The sequence below is a fragment of the Gastrolobium bilobum genome, unplaced genomic scaffold (assembly GCF_033153095.1).
Source record: "Gastrolobium bilobum isolate Gb01-03AN ecotype WA unplaced genomic scaffold, APGP_CSIRO_Gbil_v1 utg159966, whole genome shotgun sequence".
Lineage (NCBI taxonomy): Eukaryota > Viridiplantae > Streptophyta > Magnoliopsida > Fabales > Fabaceae > Gastrolobium > Gastrolobium bilobum.
In genome coordinates, this window is record NW_026899538.1 from 50,910 (window position 1) to 74,621 (window position 23,712).

The 23,712-nt window shown below is 36.9% G+C and overlaps 3 protein-coding genes and 1 non-coding gene across 4 annotated transcripts; 1 reads left to right on the top strand and 3 right to left on the bottom strand.

Annotated features, from left to right (window-relative positions):
• Window positions 1–5,677: 5,677 nt before the first annotated feature.
• Window positions 5,678–8,290, bottom strand: LOC133291233 (uncharacterized). The gene is made up of 2 exons (XM_061489453.1): window positions 6,727–8,290; window positions 5,678–5,739 (listed from the first exon to the last, which is right to left on the bottom strand). The coding sequence occupies exons 1-2, from the start codon at window positions 8,288–8,290 to the stop codon at window positions 5,678–5,680; spliced, it is 1,626 nt and encodes a 541-aa protein (XP_061345437.1).
• Window positions 8,291–8,314: 24 nt separating this feature from the next.
• Window positions 8,315–18,298, bottom strand: LOC133291235 (uncharacterized). The gene is made up of 8 exons (XM_061489454.1): window positions 18,294–18,298; window positions 18,115–18,196; window positions 17,438–18,020; window positions 16,699–17,248; window positions 16,432–16,648; window positions 15,637–16,164; window positions 8,508–8,783; window positions 8,315–8,404 (listed from the first exon to the last, which is right to left on the bottom strand). The coding sequence occupies exons 1-8, from the start codon at window positions 18,296–18,298 to the stop codon at window positions 8,315–8,317; spliced, it is 2,331 nt and encodes a 776-aa protein (XP_061345438.1).
• On the top strand, window positions 8,356–8,462 carry LOC133291236 (small nucleolar RNA R71). The gene has a single exon (XR_009748779.1). It is a non-coding gene; the product is annotated as a small nucleolar RNA R71 (small nucleolar RNA).
• A 2,994-nt stretch (window positions 18,299–21,292) lies between the features above and the next one.
• On the bottom strand, window positions 21,293–22,903 carry LOC133291227 (metacaspase-9). Its single transcript, XM_061489447.1, has 2 exons — window positions 22,474–22,903; window positions 21,293–21,912 (listed from the first exon to the last, which is right to left on the bottom strand). Exons 1-2 carry the CDS (start codon window positions 22,829–22,831, stop codon window positions 21,314–21,316), a joined length of 957 nt encoding a protein of 318 aa, XP_061345431.1. The 5' UTR covers window positions 22,832–22,903; the 3' UTR covers window positions 21,293–21,313.
• Between the last annotated feature and the right edge of the window lie 809 nt (window positions 22,904–23,712).

Consider the following 23,712-nt stretch of genomic DNA (forward strand, 5'->3'; position numbering starts at 1 on the left):
AGAACTCTATCTCCCGCTGTGGCGGAAACTCAGGAATCTCCTCGGGAAACACTTCGAGGAATTCTCTCACCACAGGAATGCCATCGATATCCTCCTGTGACCCACTCACCAAACCTCCCAACATGACATATCTAAATGTCCCTACTCTCAAGGCGAGGAACTGGCTGTGGAATCACCCGGAGACATCACAACTCGCTTGGCGCAACAGTCAATCATCACACAATTCTTGGACAACCAATCCATGCCAAGGATGATCTCCAAGTTAGCCATCGGCAATCCAATCAGATCTACCAAAAAATCACGATCATCCCACTAAAACACGACATCTTGATGAACAGTGGAGGTAACACACTTTTCTCCGGTGGCGGTAGTCACCCGCAACGGTGGAGAAAGCACAACAATGGGCAACTCAAGCCCCACAGCAATCGGGGTTGGAATAAATGAATGCGTAGCCCCAGAGTCAAACAAGACATCAACCGAAGATCCACCAATGGAAACAGTACCTCTGACAAGGTTCGAAGCTCGGTTCAACTGCTGGCAATCCAATGTATAGACACGGCCGGTAGCAGGTGGCACTGCAGGTGCCGTTGTAGGTGGCAGAGGAATCATTTGAAGTGAAACTGCCTGAACCGCTGCAGCTCTCGCCGTAGATGACAGACAATCCCTAGAATAGTGGCCTGCCTGGCCACACTAAAAGCAGATCAACTGGCCCGTAGCACACGGCCCCACATGAACCTTCCCACATCTCGTGCATCTGGGAGCAGGAGGTCTCGCTGTACTCCCCTGAGTGGGAGTCCTCTTAAACTGATTTGGCGCTTGCCTAGCCTCCAACTGCTTCCCTTTGCCCTTGCCAGTAAACTTCTTGTCCCCCCAGGAAGTGGAACTACCAGTTCCCTTCGTCTCAGCAATCTTAGCCCTCTTGGCCTTACTCGTAATACAGACATCCTTGATGTCCCGACACTGTTGTACCAGTGTCCCAAAATCTCTCGATGCAGCACCAGCAATCCTGTATGTGATCTCCTCATTAAGTCCCCTGCGGAACTTAGCAGCCAAGAATGTCGGAGTAGGCATAGCCATCCGAAAGTGCGCAAACTTTACCAGCTCATTAAACTTAGCCAGGTACTCATCAACAGACATCGAGCCCTGCACTAATCTGTCAAATTCCCCCTGCTTCCTCTCCTGCGCATCACAAGGGAAGTACCCGCCCAAAAAGTAGTCCTCGAAGAATGGCCATGTCATCACATGACCCTGCATCTCATAGGCGTGAGAGGTGTTCATCCACCACTCATGTGCATCGCCCTCCAACATATATGTGGCGAACATCAACTTCTGCGGGTCGGTACACTGCATAACCCGAAAGATCTTCTCAAACGCCTGTAGCCATCTCGCCGCAGCAATAGGATCATAAGATCCATTAAAGAAAGGTGGCTTATGCTTGCGAAAAGCATTAAGCCGACAGTCTATCACGTCACGATCCTCAGCAGGCTCCAAGTAGGGTTCCATCACCCTAGTAAGAAGAGTGACACCCTCAACGTGACTCAGGCTCTCGTCCTGAAGACTGGGTGGAGGCGGTGGTGGCGGTGGCGGTGGCGGTGGAGGTGGAGGTGGAGGTGGTGGTGGAGGTGGTGGTGGTGAAAACTGACCCTCGTTGCGGCCAGCCTGCATTTCCTCTAACATGACCCTCATCATAGTTATGTTCGCCAGTCTGTTCGCCTCAAGAACATCTTCCGTGGCCTTCCGATTTGCCTCTCGAACGGCATCCATCATTGCCAAGTTGGTCAATCTAGCGGCCTCCTGATCGGCTAGTCTAGCCGCCTGCATCTCAGCTAATGCAGTCAGGACAGGATTCGGCTGATCCTCGTTCATCTCTAGGTTTCTCCTAGGTATTACCATAACTCTGCACAAGTTACACAAAGAATGAGTTGATCAGGCCCACGTAATGTGGTCACACATGTATCATCATAGCAAAATCCATCAGAGGAAACACAAGAGACAGACTCGCAACCAAACATCCTAAGTTATTGCAATACATACAGGCTTTTCCCAAGAAAGTGCTCTGATACCATAAAATGTAACACCTCGTGTATACCCGGTTTGTTAACATGTCATCGTATTAAGCCACGCTTAATTAAAAATGCAGAATATCTTTTTCTTTTCAATTATGACGTCATTATCATTACCAAGTTGAATTACTTAATTCATTTCCAAAACATTGCTTGTATGTAAATTGCAAATAGACAGCTAACTGAATTACCTCAATACATAAATATCTGTGAGTATCTAAGTCACAGAGCTACAACACGTAGACCGAATATAATCTTGATACCATTATACAACTCGAATCTAAAAGCATAAAGTCAAGTCAATGTGGCAAGACAATCCCCATGCTCACCAAATAAGGCACAAGCCTAACAAGTCTCAACAACAACATCATAATAATAAAGGTAGTAAATCAGAATAACAGCTAGTCATATCAGCATAACATCTAACACCTCAACTAAGCTCTGGCCTCCTGCCGCCCGAGGTCTCAACCCCAGCGTTACCTGAACCTGAAATATGTGCCCCAAACGTGGGATGAGATCTCTAAACAGAAATCTCAGTAAGACAAGGGGGGTTGTTGCTACTCACGGCAAGTGCACCGATCGTACAAGTAATATATGATTAAGTAAGAGATCGTTCCCACGAGGATTACGGTTCAAGCACTAATTCACTATCGCAAACTTAGTTGGACAATCGAAAGTGTATTTGGAAACAGGATTTGAATTGCAAAATTAAAATATTAAATATTAAGCTAATTACTTGCAACAATTAAAGACAAGAAATTAAAGATGTGATTTAACTAATAAAATAAAAATGTAGCTAGGGGTTCGATTTCATTTAATCTCCTTATTACGTTTGAATTCCTTCTTAATGTTAATTTTCCTTAGTATCAATCTAATCAATTCTTTCGCATGTTATTAGAGCTCAATCCCTTGTTACTCTAAAACCTTTACAATATTGGAAGAACCCTAGTTCCTCGGTTATTCCCCAAGCATGCAAGCATTAAGTTCAAGAATCTTAAAGATTACGCAAACCCTATGTCTATCCCTAGAATCATAGGGTTTACGATGAAGTTATCAAATATGGATCACACACCAACATTCCTATTGTCATGCATTCACCGATGATCATTATATAAGATTCAAGCCTATATAAAGCATTAAAAACAGATAACTTCATTCATGATATAAAGGAAAATTAACACAGCGAATTGTTCAAAACATAATAAATTGACTAAAATCCATCTAACCCTAACTACTTAAAGAACTAGCCGGACATAGCAAAATCAAGAACAAAAGAAAATAGAAAGGCTCCCCCAAACTCCATAGGTGATTGGTGGATCTTCAAAATCTCCAGTGAACACTTGACGTTGATCTGTCTCCGCCGCTCACGAACATGAATCTGATGTTCCTCCGCGTTCCTTCAGCCTCCAAGCACCCAAAAGTTGTTTTGCAATGTAAAAGTTCTCTATTTCTGGTCCCCAATGGTGTTTTAAATAGGTCAAGAGTTCGTATTGCAGTAGAAAACTTGAATGGGCCTAAGTTGGACTTGTCTGGGCGCTTAAGCTTGTGAATGGGGGCTTAAGCTCCCACTTCTAACAACTTGATAAGATCTTCAATCTTATTGTTTTCACCTTGATTCATCTTCTTTTCTGATTTGATCTCTCTTTATCTAAATCTTCATATTTGAATAATTTGTTATCAAATCCCTTTAAAAATAACAATATATTAATTAGTTCCAACAGTCAGATAATGTTCATGATTATCATTTTAAAACCCTAATTTTTGACTTGTTCAACTAGATAATTCATATTATTTTAGTCCATTAAACAAGATAAACTAAAGGTTTATCAAACAATTCCCAGATTTGAACATTGCTGTCCTCAGCAATTAATTAGAATAAAACTATGGGAAAGTTTGGAGACGGCTAGTCATGCTTGATGAATAACAGGCAGAAAACTGATCAATAATGAGATATCAAAGTATTCAGACTTATTAAAAATCAATGACACATCAATTTCAAGCAAACAGTCATAATTCACCAGTCATAAAATCATAACATGCGTTCTCAAAAGAAAGAGTAGTACAATTTAATTTCCACAACACCCTCTCACTGGATTTTTATTTATTCACTCACATTCAGTGTTTAAGGGTATGTGTTTCACTCTTACTTCACTAAATTAACACTACCATAAGCTTGTTTATATTCTCACTCTCCACAGTCTTACTAGTATACAAAGTCAATCAAGAGGTCTTTGTTAAGGTTGTGACGTGGCTTAGGTAAAAGGAAAGGAATCATCTGGGTAAGTGGCTTAAGATAACTGATCAAAATTCAACTTCAAAGAGGAACTAGTTTAACTGTTCAACATATAGTAAACAGATTTCTCTTATTTTCCTCCTCTTTTCTTCTTCCACTTATTCATATAATATAAGTCTTTTATTTCTTTTCCTTCTTCCTTTTGTTTTTCTTTTTCTGTTTTTGTACAGATAAACAATTCAACCTTTTTCTTTTCATTTCCTTTTTCCACCACTTTGTGGCAATTTCCCTCTTTTCACCTTTTTCTCCCATACACTTAGAGTTTGATTTTCTCTTTTTGTTTCAATCCTATCCAGTTCCTCATTTAATTTTGAAAATTAATCAGTTCAGATGAGGATGTGTATGGAATGGCTATTCATAATGTACTGTCAATGAACAAACAGGCCTCGGCTCAAAAGGGCTTAATCTAAGAATAAACCTTTAGGGTGGCTATTTGGCTATCTAGCTTTTAAAAAGAACTGCCTCTATCATTTCAACAATTGTATACTACAGACCATTTCAAAGAGAAACAAAACAAGTTCTAGAGTGATTCAACAGTAAAGTTCACACCACAAAAAAATTCTGTTTAGGCTCAAAAGCTTACGGCTAAGGATGTGAGACTTATTTTTCCACTCTCTCTTTGATTACTCTAGTTATTCTTCTCTTATTCCAGTGAACTATGAAGCATGCTTGATTGACGCTCATTTATGTACGAAAATAAAATTTATTTACATCATTATACTCTTGATATCAACTATCAACCAATTTCATGTAATTATTCATTATGCATCCATATCAAGCACAATGGAAAATCTCTTAAGATCCACTAATTATTTATTGACTAAGATGGAAGGGGTCTTAAAAATAATTTAAAAAAAAAAACTTAAATATTAAACTAACTAATATATATGAAGACCTTAAAATAAACTAATACTAAATCAAAATAATATATTTAAAATCATATAATATGAAAATAATATTGAGAAACTCCCCTGAAAAACTGCATTTGTAATTTGGATATTTCTGTGTACTCCGTGTAATCAAGAGTTTCTTCTTCCGACCATGTGAAGTTTATGGTCTGATGAATTGCATGGTACCCATCCCCAGATTTAAATCTTGCTGTCCTCAGCAATAAACTTAAATCTAAAATAATCCTAAGCAAGAAATCAGAAAAATTTGATACTGTACTCTGCACACATGTCACAGATAAAAAAACTACGTCAGCATGTCATATCCCAAAAAAAAAAATCATAGTCACGTCAAGATCAGTCTCAATATACATCTCATATCAACATGAACTAAAATCAACAAAAGAAAAAAAATCTAAACATTGAGACAATGGTCAATCCTCATCAATTTCAGTAGTGGGTGCAATATCATTTCTATCAGCATCCTGTGTAGTGTCTGCAACCATATCAGCATTAGTATTTGAGTATCCAACATGTTTGCAAAGTTAGTGCAATTTCCACATAACAATTCCCAGATTTATATTCAGATGCATCTGAAAATAATGATGAGTATATGGAACTGAAATACTTTAACAGTATGCATAATGTCAAAGATGAACGCGCTTAAGCGCGCTGAGGCAGTGAGAAATTGGATAAAATTTTATTTAACGCGCTTAAGCGCGCTAAGGCCGAGAGAAATTTCACTTTTTTGGGGGCTTAAGCCTCCTTTAAGGGCTTAAGCTCTCAATACTTAGAAAATTTTCTCCATATTTTCCTATTCCTTGCATTCATCTCTACTGTGTATTCTTCCACCTCAATAATTCTGCTCAATATCATACACAAAACATATAAATGAATAAGAGTTGCGTACCTGTGTATGCTTTAATCCCACTTACACCTGAAAGTCCATCTCAACAGAATTTGATCATTAACCTCAATGTTTTTATTTTTTTGATTTTTATGATATGACTAAAATAAACTATGCTAAGAATAATTAAAATAAGCTAAACTAAATTTAAAATACTATACTAAAATGTTGGAAAATAAAAAATATAGTTGGGTTGCCTCCCACAAGCGCTTGTTTTACGTCACGAGCCTGACGTACCTCTTTTATGTTCATGGTGGTTCAAAGCATGGGCTTGGTGATGACCAAGCTCTATCATTCAGAAATGGTGTCCTCCCATAGTACTCTTGTGCATATGAGTGAGATGAAGTAGGCTCAATAGCTTTGAATTTTGTGTTTACGTGTTTTCCTTGCTCCTGAGCTTCTCCATTTTAACCTTTGGCTTACTTTCTTGAGAAGAATTCTCTTTGTGCTCTTCTTCTCCTTTCTTTTCACTAATATAGTAGACTTGATCTTCCGGTTGAATTATAGGTGAGGGAACTTCTTTATCAAAGAACTTGAAAATTGCTTGCTCCCCGTCTACCCGTAAGATCAACTCGCCTTTCGGTACATCAATCAGCGCTCCTGAGGTTGCCAAGAAAGGTCTTCCGAAGATCATAGGAATAGTAAAATTTTCCTCTATATCAAGGATGACAAAATCAACAGGAATGATGAATTTGTCAACCTTTACCAGTATGTCCTCAATAATGCCATAAGCTTGCTTTGTAGAGCAGTCAGCCAGTTGAACTATTGTCTTGGTTGGCCTTACTTCAGTGATCCCCAGTTTCTTCATCATAAATAGTGGCATCACGTTGATGCTGGCACCGAGATCACATAGAACATTTTTCACTTCCATATTGCCTATGTTGCATGGAATGCTGAATCTTCCTGGATCTTTAAGCTTTGGAGGCAACTTTTTCTGGATAATGGCACTGCATTCCTCTGTCAGCGTCACCGTCTCACATTCTTGTAGCTTACGCTTTCGTGATAGAAGATCTTTCATGAACTTTGCGTAATTGGGCATGTTCTCCAAGGCCTCAGTAAACGGGATATTGATTTGCAGCTTCTTGAAAATGTCAAGGAATTTGGAATACTGCTGCTTTTTGATTTCCTCTCTGAACCTCTGCGGATATGGAATCTTTGCATAAGGTGAGAGCTTCAATGGCTTTTCTTGCCTTTCTTGAGCTTTCTTTTTCTCCCATTTGAACTCTTTCTTCTCAGGAACAGTTTTCTCTGCAGCAAATTCTTTGGCAACTTCCTTTTCTTTTTCCTTTTCAGTTGCAATATCATCATCTTTCTTTTTCTCAACTGAAGGCTTTACCACAGGTTCAATGTCTTTCTCACTCATAGTAGTAATCGCATTGCAGTGTTCCCTACTTGGATTTGGAATAGTGTTACCTGGAAAAGTTCCTTGAACTCTTTCAGTGAACTGCTTTGATAGCTGGCCAATCTGAGTTTCAAGATTCCGGATAGAAGTTTCTTGATTCCGGAATGAGGCCCTTGTCTCTTGCATAAAGGCTGAAGTGTCTTCTCTAAAATTATTGGAACTTTGAATGTAGTGTGATGTGGTCTTGGATAGTTGTGCAAAGGCCTTTTCCCATTCTGATTGTTGAGGAGGTTGCTGTTGCACTGGCATAGGAGGATTCAGCTGATGGTTCGAACTGTAACTAAATCCCGGGTGTTGATTTTGATTTTTATTTCTCCACCCTTGATTCTGATTATTGCCGTATTGGTTCCTCCCTGGATTATATGGAGCTTTTTGATCATGCCAAATTCCATTAACATCTGCAGTTTCGGGTGCCTTGCAGTCATCAGTAGCATGAGCACCTGCACAAATATCACAAACAATAGAAGAAGTATTAACAGAAGCTATTGGAGTATTAACAGAAGAAACTTGAAAATCAGAAAATTGCTTCGTGAGAGCATCTAGTTGTTGTTGCTGTTTCTTATTAAACTGTAGAATCTGATCATTCTGGGCCAGGATAGCATCATAGCCATCAAGCTTCATAATCCCCGCTCTTCTCTGTGGTACGGGAGCATTATCATACTCCTGAGAGGCTAAAGACTCTAATAATTCCAAGGCTTCCTCTGGAGTTTTTGTTTTCAAGGACCCTTGATGCAGCATTCACCAATGTTCTTGTGTTGGGCTTCATCCCTTGGAAGAAAGTTCTCGCTTGTTCCCAGGCTTCAATGCCATGTTGGGGAAACTTCCTGAGTAGTCCTTTGAATCTTTCACATGCTTCATATAGAGATTCACTTTCTTTTTGTTCAAAAGAAGTGATATCAGCCTTGAGCTTTGCCATTTTCGAAGATGAGAAAAATTTGTCTAAGAATTTGGTTGCCAAGTCATCCCAGTGAGTGATGCTTCCTTGAGGTAACGATTGCAACCATCCTCTTGCTTCGTCTTTAAGTGAACATGGGAACAATCTGAGCAAAATAGCATCCCGAGACACCCCATTCATCTTCAAGGTATCACAATATAACAAGAAGTTTTCCAGATGGATGTAAGGGTCTTCCGTGCTTCCTCCGGCAAATTGGTCTTTCTGAATTAATTGTAAAAGTGCCAGCTTGAGTTCGAAGTTGTTAGCATCCACGTTTGGTCTAACAATACTCGCCGTCTGTGGAACTCGAGCAGGAGTCATGTAATCTCCCAACGTTCTCGGAGGTGGTGGAGGTGCATTGTTGTCTCCCATTGCTTCTTCTCTTGGTTCTGTTGAGCTTGAAGCATCTTTCTCTTGTTGTCTTCTTTCTTTAGCAAGTTTTATGTTTCTTTTTGCTGTTTTCTCTATCTCCGGGTCAAATTGCAAGGAATCGGTGTCAACGGTACCTCGCATAAACCAGAAAAATAGATTATATAAAATAAGAAAATAAAACTGAATTTAAATAATAGAAATTTAAATAACAGAAAATAAGGTCCAATCTAAAGAATTAATAGCTACTATTAATGTTGAAATAGTAATCCCCGGCAACGGCGCCAAAAACTTGTTGCTACTCACGGCAAGTGCACCGATCGTACAAGTAATATATGATTAAGTAAGAGATCGTTCCCACGAGGATTACGGTTCAAGCACTAATTCACTATCGCAAACTTAGTTGGACAATCGAAAGTGTATTTGGAAACAGGATTTGAATTGCAAAATTAAAATATTAAAAATTAAGCTAATTACTTGCAAGAATTAAAGACAAGAAATTAAAGATGTGATTTAACTAATAAAATAAAAACGTAGCTAGGGGTTCGATTTCATTTAATCTCCTTATTACGTTTGAATTCCTTCTTAATGTTAATTGTCCTTAGTATCAATCTAATCAATTCTTTCGCATGTTATTAGAGCTCAATCCCTTGTTACTCTAAAACCTTTACAATATTGGAAGAACCCTAGTTCCCCGGTTATTCCCCAAGCATGCAAGCATTAAATTCAAGAATCTTAAAGATTACGCAAACCCTATGTCTATCCCTAGAATCATAACGTTTACGATGAAGTTATCAGATATGGATCACACACCAACATTCCTATTGTCATGCATTCACCGATGATCATTATATAAGATTCAAGCCTATATAAAGCATTAAAAACAGATAACTTCATTCATGATATAAAGGAAAATTAACACAGCGAATTGTTCAAAACATAATAAATTGACTAAAATCCATTTAACCCTAACTACTTAAAGAACTAGCCGGACATAGCAAAATCAAGAACAAAAGAAAATAGAAAAGCTCCCCCAAACTCCATAAGTGATTGGTGGATCTTCAATATCTCCAGTGAACACTTGACGTTGATCCGTCTCCGCCGCTCACGAACATGAATCTGATGTTTCTCCGCGTTCCTTCAGCCTCCAAGCACTCAAGAGTTGTTTAGCAATGTAAAAGTTATGTATTTCTGGTCCCCAATGGTGTTTAAATAGGTCAAGAGTTCGTATTGCAGTAGAAAACTTGAATGGACCTAAGTTGGACTTGTCTGGGCGCTTAAGCTTGTGAATGGGGGCTTAAGCTCCCACTTCTAACAACTTGATAAGATCTTCAATCTTATTGTTTTCACCTTGATTCATCTTCTTTTCTGATTTGATCTCTCTTTATCTAAATCTTCATATTTGAATCATTTGTTATCAAATCCCTTTAAAAATAACAAATATATTAATTAGTTCCAACAATCAGATAATGTTCATGATTATCATTTTAAAACCCTAATTTTTGACTTGTTCAACTAGATAATTCATATTATTTTAGTCCATTAAACAAGATAAACTAAAGGTTTATCATGCAGCCCTAGCGCCAAATGGGGCAAAATGTTCCTTCATCACATTATTCATGCACATGCCCTTGACATGTATTGTGAGATGTGAATAAATCTTAAGTGGGACCTAGATTCAGTACATTCCACTAATAAGAGTATTATACATCAGAGGAAGAGAGAAAATTTGGCAGAGTGGAGAGAATTTTGACTTATATGTAATGTTTCTATTGGTGGGATGCACTGAATCTTTGGTGCAAGAGTAGTACTAAAATTTTATTTGTGAGACACTCTCTCACGTTATAATGGGACTGATAGGATAAAAATAGTTAGACTCATCTTTTCGAATCTTTTTTCCTAATAAATATCACACTCTTCCATTGAGGAGTCATCTTTTACACATCACTCCCCATTGTTATTATTATGTTGTAATCCAGCATCAAACACAGCAATCGTGCCATTTATGTCCCATTATTCTCAACTTTTGCTTGAGACTTCATCGGTAATTTCACAATTGAGCTTCAATTCATATTATTGCATCAGTAAATCACTGTTATATTGAGATACTTTAGCCTTAATCGGAAATAGCTCTACTTCCCAATCTCAAACACATCAGGAGCTAATTGCATTTTTGTCTTAGAACTTGTAGTGCTACTTTTAAACTGCCTCTTATAATATTAGTTTTATCGTAAGTTTAAACTCTTTAACATTGCATAAGTCATTTAATCTCCGAACTCAAAGTAACTTGGTGCTTGAATTTGAAAGTGAGTACTGACCTAATTTCTTAATTGACCTCAAGAACATATGAAAGGAAAAAAAATTATAGATATATACTCTGTTTATGCATTCCATATTTTTCTTAAACTAAATAAGAAAAGAAAAGAAAATTAAAAATCATCCACCGATGGAGTGAATCGTGTATTCGATGATAGAAAGCATAACAAGTATTAGAAGGGAAATCAAATTATGATAGCTCAGTTGGCACATGAGAAATGAGTAGGTGAAAGTAAGAGTATATGTTCGATCTTTTTTAGTACTATCTTTAAAAAGAAACTTAAGATCTTAATTTTAGACTAGCACCGAACAGAATTAACTGCTATGGTACATGTGATTCATGAAGAAAAAAAAAAAAAACTATTAAAAGGGAAAAATCACATTGGTCCACAACATTGAGGAGCTTTTATGACAAGCATATGTAGTCCTACTTTGTTAATTTCTGAAAAATGGAGGAGCTTTATGATCATATGAAGGTAGTGAAACATCGTTTTCCATATCCACCAATTCTGACAGTGCTCTCTGAGTCTCACAGAATGTCAATGCCATCTCGTGTCTCCAACTAAAGCAGCCATCTAGACCAGTCAATTAGCCAACCCCACCCTAATACTCAGTTCGTGAACTAAAGACATAGCTATCACTTTGGAATATCCTAGTCCTAAGTCCTACTCCATCCATCACATTACTGTGCCATGTTCGTGAGACATCATCTTTGCATCAATGCAATGCCTTGCAGTTGCAGTTGCAATTCCAATTCAGAAGTCACATAATTGCCTGTGTTGATACATAATATAATATAAAATTATTAATATGAATTAAATTTTTGGATTAAAATAAATTTTTAACCTAATACTAAAAAATTTATAATCAAGGGATTAGATTTGAATGCTAGAATCGCTGCTTTGGCGTTGTTATCGGTGAGCCTTTGCCTTACAACGAATTATAAATTTATAATATAATTCAAAAGAGAGGACAAAATTTACCTTAAGGGGCGTTTGTTATTGGGTTTATTTTCGATTCCCCGGAAAAGCATGTTTAGATAAATACCAAATCCATGTTTGGTAGAGAAAAAAGAAAAAATTCCAGACACCAAACGTTTCCGGGAAAATCAAGTTATGCGCAATTTGTTGCACAGTATCCAAAAGTAAAATGCCATAAATTGGATGGAATGTTTTGTTGTCTGGGAAACTAGAGATTGAGGTGTCAATTAATAGACAAAATTAACCTTTACAAAAGCAGTAAACAGATTGGTACAATTTAAAGTGGGGTTATTTTTGTAAAATAACCTCACTTTCCCACTAATATTTTTTTTTTTTTTTTGATAACATTAAGGGGCGAAGCCCCAAACAAAAACAAACTAACAACCAGAAACAAAAAATAACTATCCAGGGTCTATATCCCTACAAGAGGAGATTCCCTGAAGATCGTGATCAAATAACTGAGCAAGGTGAAACGGCATAACTCTATGACTCCAGAATCCAGTATCTTTGTGAAGAGCAGACTTGGCTAACCAATCAGCACAGGAATTAGCTTCTCTTGGAATATGAGAAAGCGTTACCTCCCAATCCTGACCGATGAGTGCTTGTATCTTAGCCACTATACGAGGCTGACAAGCTGCATTGCAATCAGCAAGCAAAGAGAATACTTCAGAAGCATCTCCTTCTAGTTCCACCTTCTTAAATCCCAGTTGCCAAACCAATTCCAGACCTTTTAGAGTTCCCCAAAGCTCCGCCATTAAAGGAGTGCAAGCACCAATATGATACTCAAAGCCTCCCAACCAAGAGCCATCATCAGATCTGATAATCCCACCACAAGCAGCCACCTCAGTATTCCTTTCAACTGCCCCATCAATATTAATCTTCACCCAATTTAACCTTGGAGGTTTCCATAAACTCATACGAGTTGGATGAATGCTAGTAGTAGCCATAGCCTTCCTACCCATGCAGTTACGAACTTCCTCTATATACATAGCAATTATGTGCGTTCCATGGGTTGGATTCTTGAAGTTAGTATCATGGACACTTTTGTTCCTCCATCCCCAAATGAACCAACAAGAGATAAAAAAGACATCACGCCAATCATCTGAATTACTTTGATTCCAAGCTTTTGAGATATTATTTTCAACCCAATCTCTAAGATCCAAGCTGTAGAATAAGCTTTGCCGATTAGCTGAAACCAGAGAATTCCAAACACTTCTAGCATGCTTACAATCTCTTAGAACATGGAGGTTTGTTTCCAACTCACCAGGACATATTTTACAATGACCAGATTCCCCACTCCATCTAGATGTGCGGTCTTTAGTAAGAAGGCGGCCATGCATTATGATCCACATACAAGATTTAACACGTTGAGGCCCATGCCATTTCCATATGGTAGTCCAAGAATTTTTCAACGGCATGAGAGGGAAACCAAGCATGTTATAATACGCGGTTTTAACTAAAGAGCAGCCAACCTTTTGATTTCTCCAAATAATGCGGTCATTTCCATCCGATGCGCTAGGAATGAGAGCAGCTTGGATCCTTGCAACAGCTTGATCATTGAGATATTGACGAATATAGGGAAAGTTCCATTGACCAGAATTGCTGTTCACGAAGGCACTAACAGGGAGATTCAACTCCAAACCAGTTGGAGTACGAGTAGCCAGAGAGGCAAGACACTCAGTTAAACCCAACCAATTGTCTGTCCAAAATAATGCATCATTACCGTCTCCAATCTCCCATTGCATTGCTTGAAGAAAAGATGGTCAAACACTACACAGATTTTTCCAGAAGTATGAGTCATATGCTTTATGATTTACTTCCCTCCGAAGATCCAAACCTCTCTTATATTTACTTGTTACAACTCGAACCCACAACGAATCGGGCGAAGTAAGTATCGTCCATGCAAGCTTGTGAAAGAAAGCCATATTTTGGACACGAAGGTTAATCACCCCTAAGCCACCCATGCTCTTAGGCTTGCAAATATTATCCCATGCAACCAGATGAGATCTCCGTTGACCATTTTTATCACCCCAAATAAAGGCACGCTGCAACTTCTCTATTTCATCACAAATGGCTACAGGAAGCAGACTGTGTTGCATTTGAAATATAGGAGTTGCTGAAATAACGGAGTTGGAAAGTGTAATTCGACCGGCAAAAGATAAGACCTGGTTACTCCAACCAGATAACTTGTGCCTAATTCTTGCAACAACATCAGCATAATGGTCTTTGGTTACTCGACCATGTTTCATCATTGACCCAAGATATCTCCCTATATTGTGAGTTTGCTTGAAGCCACACACATTTGTGATATCATCTGCAATGTGAGCATCTGTATTTTTCGAGAAAAAAATACTAGATTTCGGAATACTAACCTTTAGGCCAGACATTGAACTAAAAGTCTCCAAGCAATCCACTATAACTTTGATTTGATCTAGAGAAGCTTCTGCAAACAACATCAAATCATCAGCAAACATCAGATGGGCTATCTTAGGACCTTTTGATCCCACGGAGATTGGCTTCCATCTCTTATTGTCAACCGCATCTTGAATGAGATGAGACAATTTTTCCATGGCTAGAACAAAAATGTAGGGAGATAAAGGATCACCCTGACGAACTCCTCTTGAAGGAAGGAAATCACCTGCAATGGCTCCATTCCAAAGCACTGAGACCTTATCAGAGTTGATACAATTCATTATAATATTTGTGAACCAGTGTGGGATTTGAATTTCATCCAAAATTTTACGAACAAACTCCCAATTTAACATATCATAAGCCTTTTCCAAGTCGATTTTAATTGCCATGAAACATTTTCTTCCTCTCATTCTACGCATTGAATGGATCAGCTCTTGGGTGATGATGATGTTGTCCTGGATATGTCGTTTAGGAACAAAACTAGCTTGGAAGGGAGACACCATCTCTTCCATTAGGGGCTTCATTCTGTTAACCAGAATTTTACTGAGGATTTTATAAATGACATTGCACAAAGAGATTGGTCTGAGCTGCTTAGCACTTTCAGGTCTCTTTACTTTTGGAATGAGGACCAGAAGAGTCGAGTTCACAAGGTGAATCAGATTGGGATTCTGAAACATCATGTTAACATCCTTAATAACATTAGTCTTAATAAGACTCCAATTCTTATGAAAAAAGGCAGCTGGAAAACCATCTTCCCCTGGAGCTTTTGACCCATTGATACTAAAAACAGCTTTTGAAATTTCGTCATCCGAAAGATTACGAGTCAGATTAGATAGCAGATCATCGTGCAGAAGGGGCCAAGTAGTCTTTGATTTCACCCAATCTCGATTAAGGACTTCCTCACTAAACAAGTTGCTATAGAAATCTGTTACCAATTGATGAAGTTGTCTAGCTTCCTTCACCCAAATCCCATCAGAATTTTTTAACTCAAGAATCCTATTCGAACTTCTTCGAGTAGCTGTTTTAATGTGATAGAATTTGGTGTTTCTATCCCCATCATTTATCCATTTCACCCTGGCTTTTTGAAACCATAAGATCTCTTCTTGTATGAGAACCGCATCAAGGTCCTTCCTAACCTCCTTTTCTCTAGATTGGAGAGATAAGTTGGTATGATAATCAACATGATTCTGAATTTCTGCAATACTATGCAATAGGTTAGTCTTCCTATTGAAAATGTTGCCAAAGACTATCTTGTTCCATCTTTTTAAATTTGGAGTCAGATCATGCAGATTCGTTCTAGTGTCTTTCACAACATTCCAGCTCCTAGCCAGAAACTGAGTAAAGTTATAATGCTCCATCCAAGCAATCTCAAAGCGAAAGGGACGATTTTTCCAACCTGTGTCCAAGTTAGACAAGTAGACCAAAATGGGACTATGATCAGAATAAATCCGTGGAAGTACCTTAACGCCAGCATCAGTAAAGGTAGTCTTCCAACTTGCATTAGCACAGGCTCGGTCCAGCCTCTTAAAAACACGATCAAGATGAAGAAACTTCGGACCCTTCCATGTAAACCAAGGACCTGATCCTCCAAGATCCAGCAGCTTGCAATTATGAAGAACATTTGCAAAATTGGAACATCTGTTTAAGTTAACTCTACAGCCACCTTTCTTCTCATCCCGATTTGCTATTTCATTAAAATCCCCAGCCACCAACCACGGCCCATTACAATGGAGACTAATGTTTAGCAGATCATCCCATAGCTCCTTTCTATTTTCTTCCCTAGGACTCGCATAAACTGCCGTGCAAGAAAAGGAAGGAACATGAAAATTCTGAACTTTAAAATGAACAAACTGTTTTGTGTGATTAACAATTTCAACGAGACCAGTCTCATCATTCCAGAGGATCCAAATACCCCCTGAGTAACCTTCTGCCTCTTGAACAAAAGCATGCTTAAACCCAGATTTTCGGATAATGTCAGCAGCTTTTTGACCACTACACCGAGGTTCTAGAATCACTATAATACTAGGCTTATATTTCCTAGTAAACAGAAAAAGCGATTTTTGAAACTGGGGTTTCACTGCTCCCCTACAGTTCCAGAAGAATAAATTCATTAAAAACTATGTTGAACGCAAGACTCCAAGGTTCTTGCATCCTTCATTCTTGAAATATCTTCCTGGTGAACTCTGTCCACCTCCATGCACGTAGAGATGGTTGAGGTTTCAGGATTTTGGATGTCGCTGCTGTTGTCAACTGATATATCAGGACCAGTTTTATGAAATGTGTCATATAACTGCTCTTGATTCTGGTTCAAAGTGCTATCTGCTTTCATCCCATTTTCCTGATCATGTTGATTTGCTTGCATAGGACTAACCGCCATGGGAGTAGCAATTGATGGAGATGGTGGAACGGGAGTATGATCTTCACGATTTTCACTCTGGACTGGACACCTCTTACCCGTGCTTGAAGAATGAGCCGCATGCATAGTAGGAACCGTTGATTTAGTCCTAGGGGTATCTTTGGACTTTTTGGATTTAGTCCATATTTTCTGAGGAATTTCAAAGTGAGGGGCCCCCATATGAGGAGTAACAGAATTAATTATTTGATTATGATCCTCCTCATTAATAGGTCCAGCTGTTAAGATTGCAAACCGTGATTGCGTAATTTCCTCCTTATCACCATGATTATCTCCATGATTATCGCTGGTCATAACTCCCTTATTACCATGATTACCATGATTATCGCTGGTCATAACTCCCTTATTACCATGATTACCATGATTATCGCTGGTCATAACTCTCTTATCACCATGATTATCTCCATGATTATCGCTGGTCATAACTCCCTTATCATTATTCCTTTGTAACTTTTTTGAACCAGCGCCTGGCTGGACTGCACCGGCCGTCTGAGGAGGTTGCCGGCTCCTGCGTTGACGGTTAACAACCATCCAAGGTCCCAATCCTTTGCTTCGATGGAATTCTGAGTTGCCAGGTTCCTCTTGATGAATTTGATCGTCATTATGAATATCGGATGAACTGCGTTGCTTTGGAGCAGCTGAACAATTCTCGGTGCTATGTCCATATTTCCCACAACCAAAACAAATGAGCCCTAATCCTTCATACTCAATTTGTTTGGTAAATCCTTCCAGCACATAATCACCCTTTAATGGCTGAGATAGGTCCAGTTCCACACATATTCTTGCAAACCGTCCTCTTACATGAGCATTTGTATTGCTGTCTACCTTGATCATCTTGCCTAACCAGTTTCCAATCCTTCTAAAAAAAGCTTCATCATAGAATTCAATGGGAATATCCGGTAGACGAATCCAAGCAGCAATCTTAGCAATTCCAGCACTATTAGGTCTGAAAGTTGGTTCCCACTTCCTCAACGATAAATAATGACCCAAAACAATCCATGGACCACCGTTCAACGCAAAATTGAGATCATCCTTCTCACTAAACTGGACTACGAAAAAGTCATTACCAATATCAGTGACATTGATTTTGCCTTTTCTAGCCCATAAGACATTTATTTTTTTTCTTCATAAACTCCACCCCAATTTTCTTCCCAAGGAGTTTAACAATCAGAGCTTTCTCCCAAGGTTTCCTCATTCTCTTCCTTGCTCTTTTGGTGCAACTAAAATAAGTAAAGTAAAGTAAATCATAAAATCCTGAGAAAATTTTAACATACTAAATATCTTTTACTAACATTCCAGACTAAATATATTTCATACTACATTTCAGTAATAATTATTTCCCGAATTTAAAAAAAAAATTCCTCTGTCAAACGCTCCCTAAAAAAATAATAGGAAAAGAATACATCGTGCAACCACGTGGACAGTTTGGTTCTTATGATTCTTGCTATGATCCACTAATTCCTGATTTCCTGGTTTCGTTGAGTCATACAGACATACACGACTTCTTGGTTTGTGATTTTTAATTTTAACAAAACTCTTTAAATTAAATTTACAAAAAAAACTCTTTAAATTAAAAAATGTTTAAATTTTTTTATAATAATAAAAATTATAAAAAAAAACTAAAAAAAAAATTATTTTTGTGTACTTTAATAACTACACTTATAAACTTACACTTTAAAAAGTTACAGTCTAATTAAGCGCTAGATCCTGTAGGAAATTAAGTATGAGTGGAAAAGTGGGCTTATGAGTAAAGTAGACCGGATGTGCTTTTTTTTATAGTTAAAAGTTATTTTTTTTAGAAAAAAAAAATATTTCTACTATAAAATCTGTTTGGAAACAAAAGCCACAAAAAAATCAAAAACCTAATTTTATTTTTAAGCTAAAAATTTTAGCTTCTGAAAATAATAAAAATTAATATTAAATATTTTTTTTTCAAAACCCAAATATTTTTTTAAAAATTTAAATAACTTTAACTTTTGTAAAAAATACTTCTAAAATATACAAAGCATGAAAAACACTTTTTTCATAAGTGCATTCAAAGGGGCCGTAAGACTTGTACGAACAGAACAAAATAAAAAAAAATTATAAACCTAATGTATTAATAAGGTTTTTAAGATTTCATAAATATTGGAGTGACTTCTATTGCCAATATCATACTATATTTGTTTTTTTTTTTTCTCTAATTTTAAAAATGCAATCTTCTTTAGTTAATTATATTCATTTCTGGAATTTGATAAATTGAATGCTTACATAAATTTCAAAATAAAAAGAAAATGCTTCCTTCTCTTACTGGTGCGATGCGACAACATAATTTGCTATCGGTCCCATATATTATTCATTAACGAAGCCACTATGTCCTCTGACATTTGAACTGTGAACGTTTCTCTTTCTTTTGGTTAGGACCATCATGGTATTTTTCCTGGTCAACATCTATCGGACCAAGGTTGTATTTCCAAACCTAATTATGTTATATTATGACGTTTGAACCGCAACTGAAAATACTTTTGTTAAAGTGATTTTTTTTATTTTTATTTTTTTTTGTAAATAAGTGATTTTTGATATATATTCTTTTTCAAAGTACTAATTTTAAATTTTGAGAAAAGGGAATTACTTTTCTCATGTTACATAAACAAAATATTCTCTCCTACACTCATATTTTTCAAATGGGTCCCACAAGATTTTTTCTCTCTCACCTTTAACTTTTTTCTCTCTTCTACTTTTTGTTTGAGCATGAGATAGTACTTCTCTTATTCAACATAAGAGAAGTATTACCCTTGAGAAAAACACTAAAATAACCTTTAAAACCTTAACACAATAAGTTTATGAAAAATGTTATATTTACAAACTCTTACAAATTATACTATATCTGACCGGTAATACTCTATAGACATAGTGTAGTTTATAAGTTTGTAGACGGATCTTTCCCCTAAATTTATAATATGATTTTATATTTTTTCTCTTGTGATTAACTAAGAGTTTGTGATAACTTTATGCGAAGCTTCGCATTTTAAATTTTAATTATCAATAATCATGAATGTAGTGTCTTGGTAATTCAAAAAATTTAAATTAAATCCAATAAACTTCTAAAATAAAATACTATGTATTATATTATTTCTATATAAATTTTTGTGTACATTTTATATCGATAAATTTTCTTTCTATATAAACTAGTTACATACTCGTCATTAGGGGTATAAATAGGTTGCGCTGAGTTTTGACTTAAATAAGTCAGACTTCTGTAAAATACTTTAGGTCTGACTTGATCTGTTAGCTTTGTGTAGATCCAAATTACAGGTCTGACCAGACCTATATTTAAATAACAAAAATCTAGGCCTATGAGCATGTTTAATCTTATTAGATATTTAATAATTAAAATAATATTACTTTATTATTTTAAATGATTAAAATAATAATTTTATTTATTTTATTTAAAAAAAATAATATGATATAGCCATATAAAAAACTTAAACCTACTTTTTTAAATAAACTTTTTTAAAAGCCTAAGTCTTTTTATTTGACTATATATGATAGGCTTAATCTAACGTGATATAAGTTGAGTTGTAAGCCCATGTTAGACTGTCTCTTGCATTTATACCCTTACTTGTCATGTTATGCAATATAAACTTAATAAAAAAAATAAAAAAAAAGGAATTAAATACATTGAAAGGGCTATACTCTGGCATTTTTACCTAAAAATTGCTCTGAAATATAATAGTTTAATAATATGACAAGAGAGATTGGACTTACAACTAATTTTCTCTTACAACCTTTTACAATTATTACATAATGTTATTTTATAACCGTTTATTTAATTTTGATACAATACGATAAAAAAAAAAAAAATGATTGTAAGAGAAAATTCATCGTATAATCTCCCCCGCACCACTAGGATTAGCCTAGTGGTATTGGGTGTGTGTAGTGTGTATTAGGTTGCAAGTTCGGTAATATTAAAAAAAAAAATCGTATAATCTCCCCCTACTTAATAAGGGGTCCAATTTAAAGCATCAGTAGGCCAAAGGTTTTCTTTCTTCTTGTGCCGTTTTAAAAATTGAGCCGAAGCTATGTATGTATATATATCTAGGCCTCTAGCGAAAGTTAGTAGTTATATGCTACCATGCAAATTGAGGAAATGTAAAATATGGCAGAAAGCTTTACAATTAGTCAGTTAAGATCTCCATCTCATTTCTGAACAAGGTTGGTTCAGGAATTAGCACTTCTTTCCACTTATTTCATTAAATTCATCCAACAGTAGATTGAGTAACATATAGTGACACTTGAGAGAGTCTTTATTTCAATCAAATGTTTCACACCCCAAACTCTGCACTCAGAAATGCTTCTCATAAATCTGAGTTCTGACTTTGCCACAAGAAGGTAGCATTAGCATTCTCATCACTGCAGTAAAGGCAAGGATGTTGCTCAAATCCTTGTCCTTGTAGGATCTTCCTTGCCATCATCACAACCTCTCTATTGCTTAGCTTACTCGGGTTATCCTTTAACACCATCTGAACTGCATTGCTAAATGCTCCATATGCCTTTCCCCCACCCATATTTGGGTTCATGTCTGCAGAGGTTTCATCAGCTTGGCAACCACTTAACAGAATCCCCTCATCAGGCCTCAAAGGTTCGAACAAATCAAGATCAAGCAATGGCAACCTAAACCTCAAACTGGCTTCGGAGCCAAAGAACTCTAGCATATGAGTCCCAATGTCTGTGGTGTTTATTTTTGTTAATGATGAGAGGTGTTGCATTATGGACTCGAAGGGTATTGTCTTGGGGCTATAACTTTGTTTCAATGTGGTATTTTTGGAAACCACTGAGGATGGTCCAATCTGTTCCTTCTCTTTGTCAATGAGGCCACCACTATGGCATGAGTCTGAGAGAATTGTGAAGCTTGCTTCCTTTGGCAGCCGATTCACTAGTTGCCTGAAGTCCAAATCTATATGAAAAATGACAATAGAAGTAAAAGCATTAGTTATATATAATGTTCCCAATGTTAAGAGGGTTATCACAGAGTTGAATTTAACTAGGATTTTGTTCATTAGAATTTGAATTCAAGAATAACATCATAGCCACTTTAAATGACGATTGACATACACAAAACAACAACTTGTTTAGTGAGATCTTGACAGGTGAATCTCATTGTATATTAAAACTATTACTAATTACTAAGAAATCCATCAAGAATATGTCAAGCCACCAACAACCATTTGTTCTAGTGGTAAGGAGCTTGTTCTCCTGGACCAAGACTTGAGTTCTACTCCTTGACCAAGACTTGAGTTCTAGCCTTGAGAATGAAAAAAATGATATTGAAAAAATTGTCCACTATATGGATTCGACAGTACTTGAACCGGACCAGAGTTACGTGAATAAATTAGAGTTATGGCGATGGACTTACTATGCAAATGTTTCTCTTGAGGCATAAAAAAGAATGTTCTCAAGTGTATATTTTGATTGTGTGATTTTGCACAATCTGATTAAAGAGGGAAGTTATACAAACCAGTGATGAGATTGAAGTCACAAGGCAAAATAGCTTCCTCTTGGTGGAAGGGATGGCCATGTTTCTTGGAAGGGATCCTGGTTCCATGTCCACTATAGTGAAAATAGAGCACATCCCCTGCTTCAGCTCGATCAACCATGCGTGCTAGTGCATGCTTAATGTTGGCACCAGTTGGCATAGCTGATGAAGAGCCAGGTGCATCAATGAGGAGCTCAATGTTTTTGGGATCAAACCCAAAGTTTTTCACTAGCATGTCCCGCATGGCTAACACATCGTTTATGCAGCCATGCAATTCGTTGGAAGTGTTTGGGTAATTGCACCCAACCAAAACAGCTAGCCTCTTTTTCTGTCCCTCCATTTCAGTCACTTCAAAGATTTGAACTCTGAAAGCAAGTTTATCAAAAGTTTTCTTGATGTGCTTACAGGTGATTGACTCAGTCAGTTTCATCCAATGGATCAACTTTATAGTTCTTGGGGGAGTATTTGCATTCCCTTTGAATTCGGTACAAGCAACCTTCTGCTTCATTTGTATTGGCTTTCAAGCTAGGGAACTTCTATTTTTTAATATATTAAAGCATATTCCTTGTAAAGGACTTTGCTCAACAACCAATAATTAGAGCTTTAAATTGTTACTTGTGAAGCGATATTATAGTATTTATTTTGTTGCAAGAATCAGTAATTAAGTAATTTACCCAATAAAATTACAGATTCTAACTCTTGCATCTCAGGTTCTAATCTCATTAGATAAATGGGATGTAAAACGAATGGACTTTTTTTTTATGTGAAAATGATTATTTATATTGAATTACTCTTTTATGAAGTTCCATTTGAAAGCAAAGAAGTATGACCTGATTAACTTGGAGTTTTGACGTACTCCAGAGTCTTGGAGGTTTGATCCAAGTCTAAGCAATATCTCAATAGCGCCTTCACGTATGAGAATCACAATAAACACTTGAAAATGATATCTCACCTGAATATATGAAGAAACGCATACAATCAGCTAAAGCTACGGTCATTTGTCCATAGGTCAGCTCATAATTCCAGACTAGTTCAAAGTCAAACTAAGCCTTGTTAGCATATTTTGTTTGAACAAATTAATTAATTGAGTTTTTTCTTTTCTTGTTCATCACAAACTCCAGTGACTTCTAGTTCTAGGCCTTCAAACCCTTGCGTGCAAGTAAACTTCGTACAATTTGCGCATTGCTCCCACCGGCCATCCACCGTTTATGTTGTAGTTTA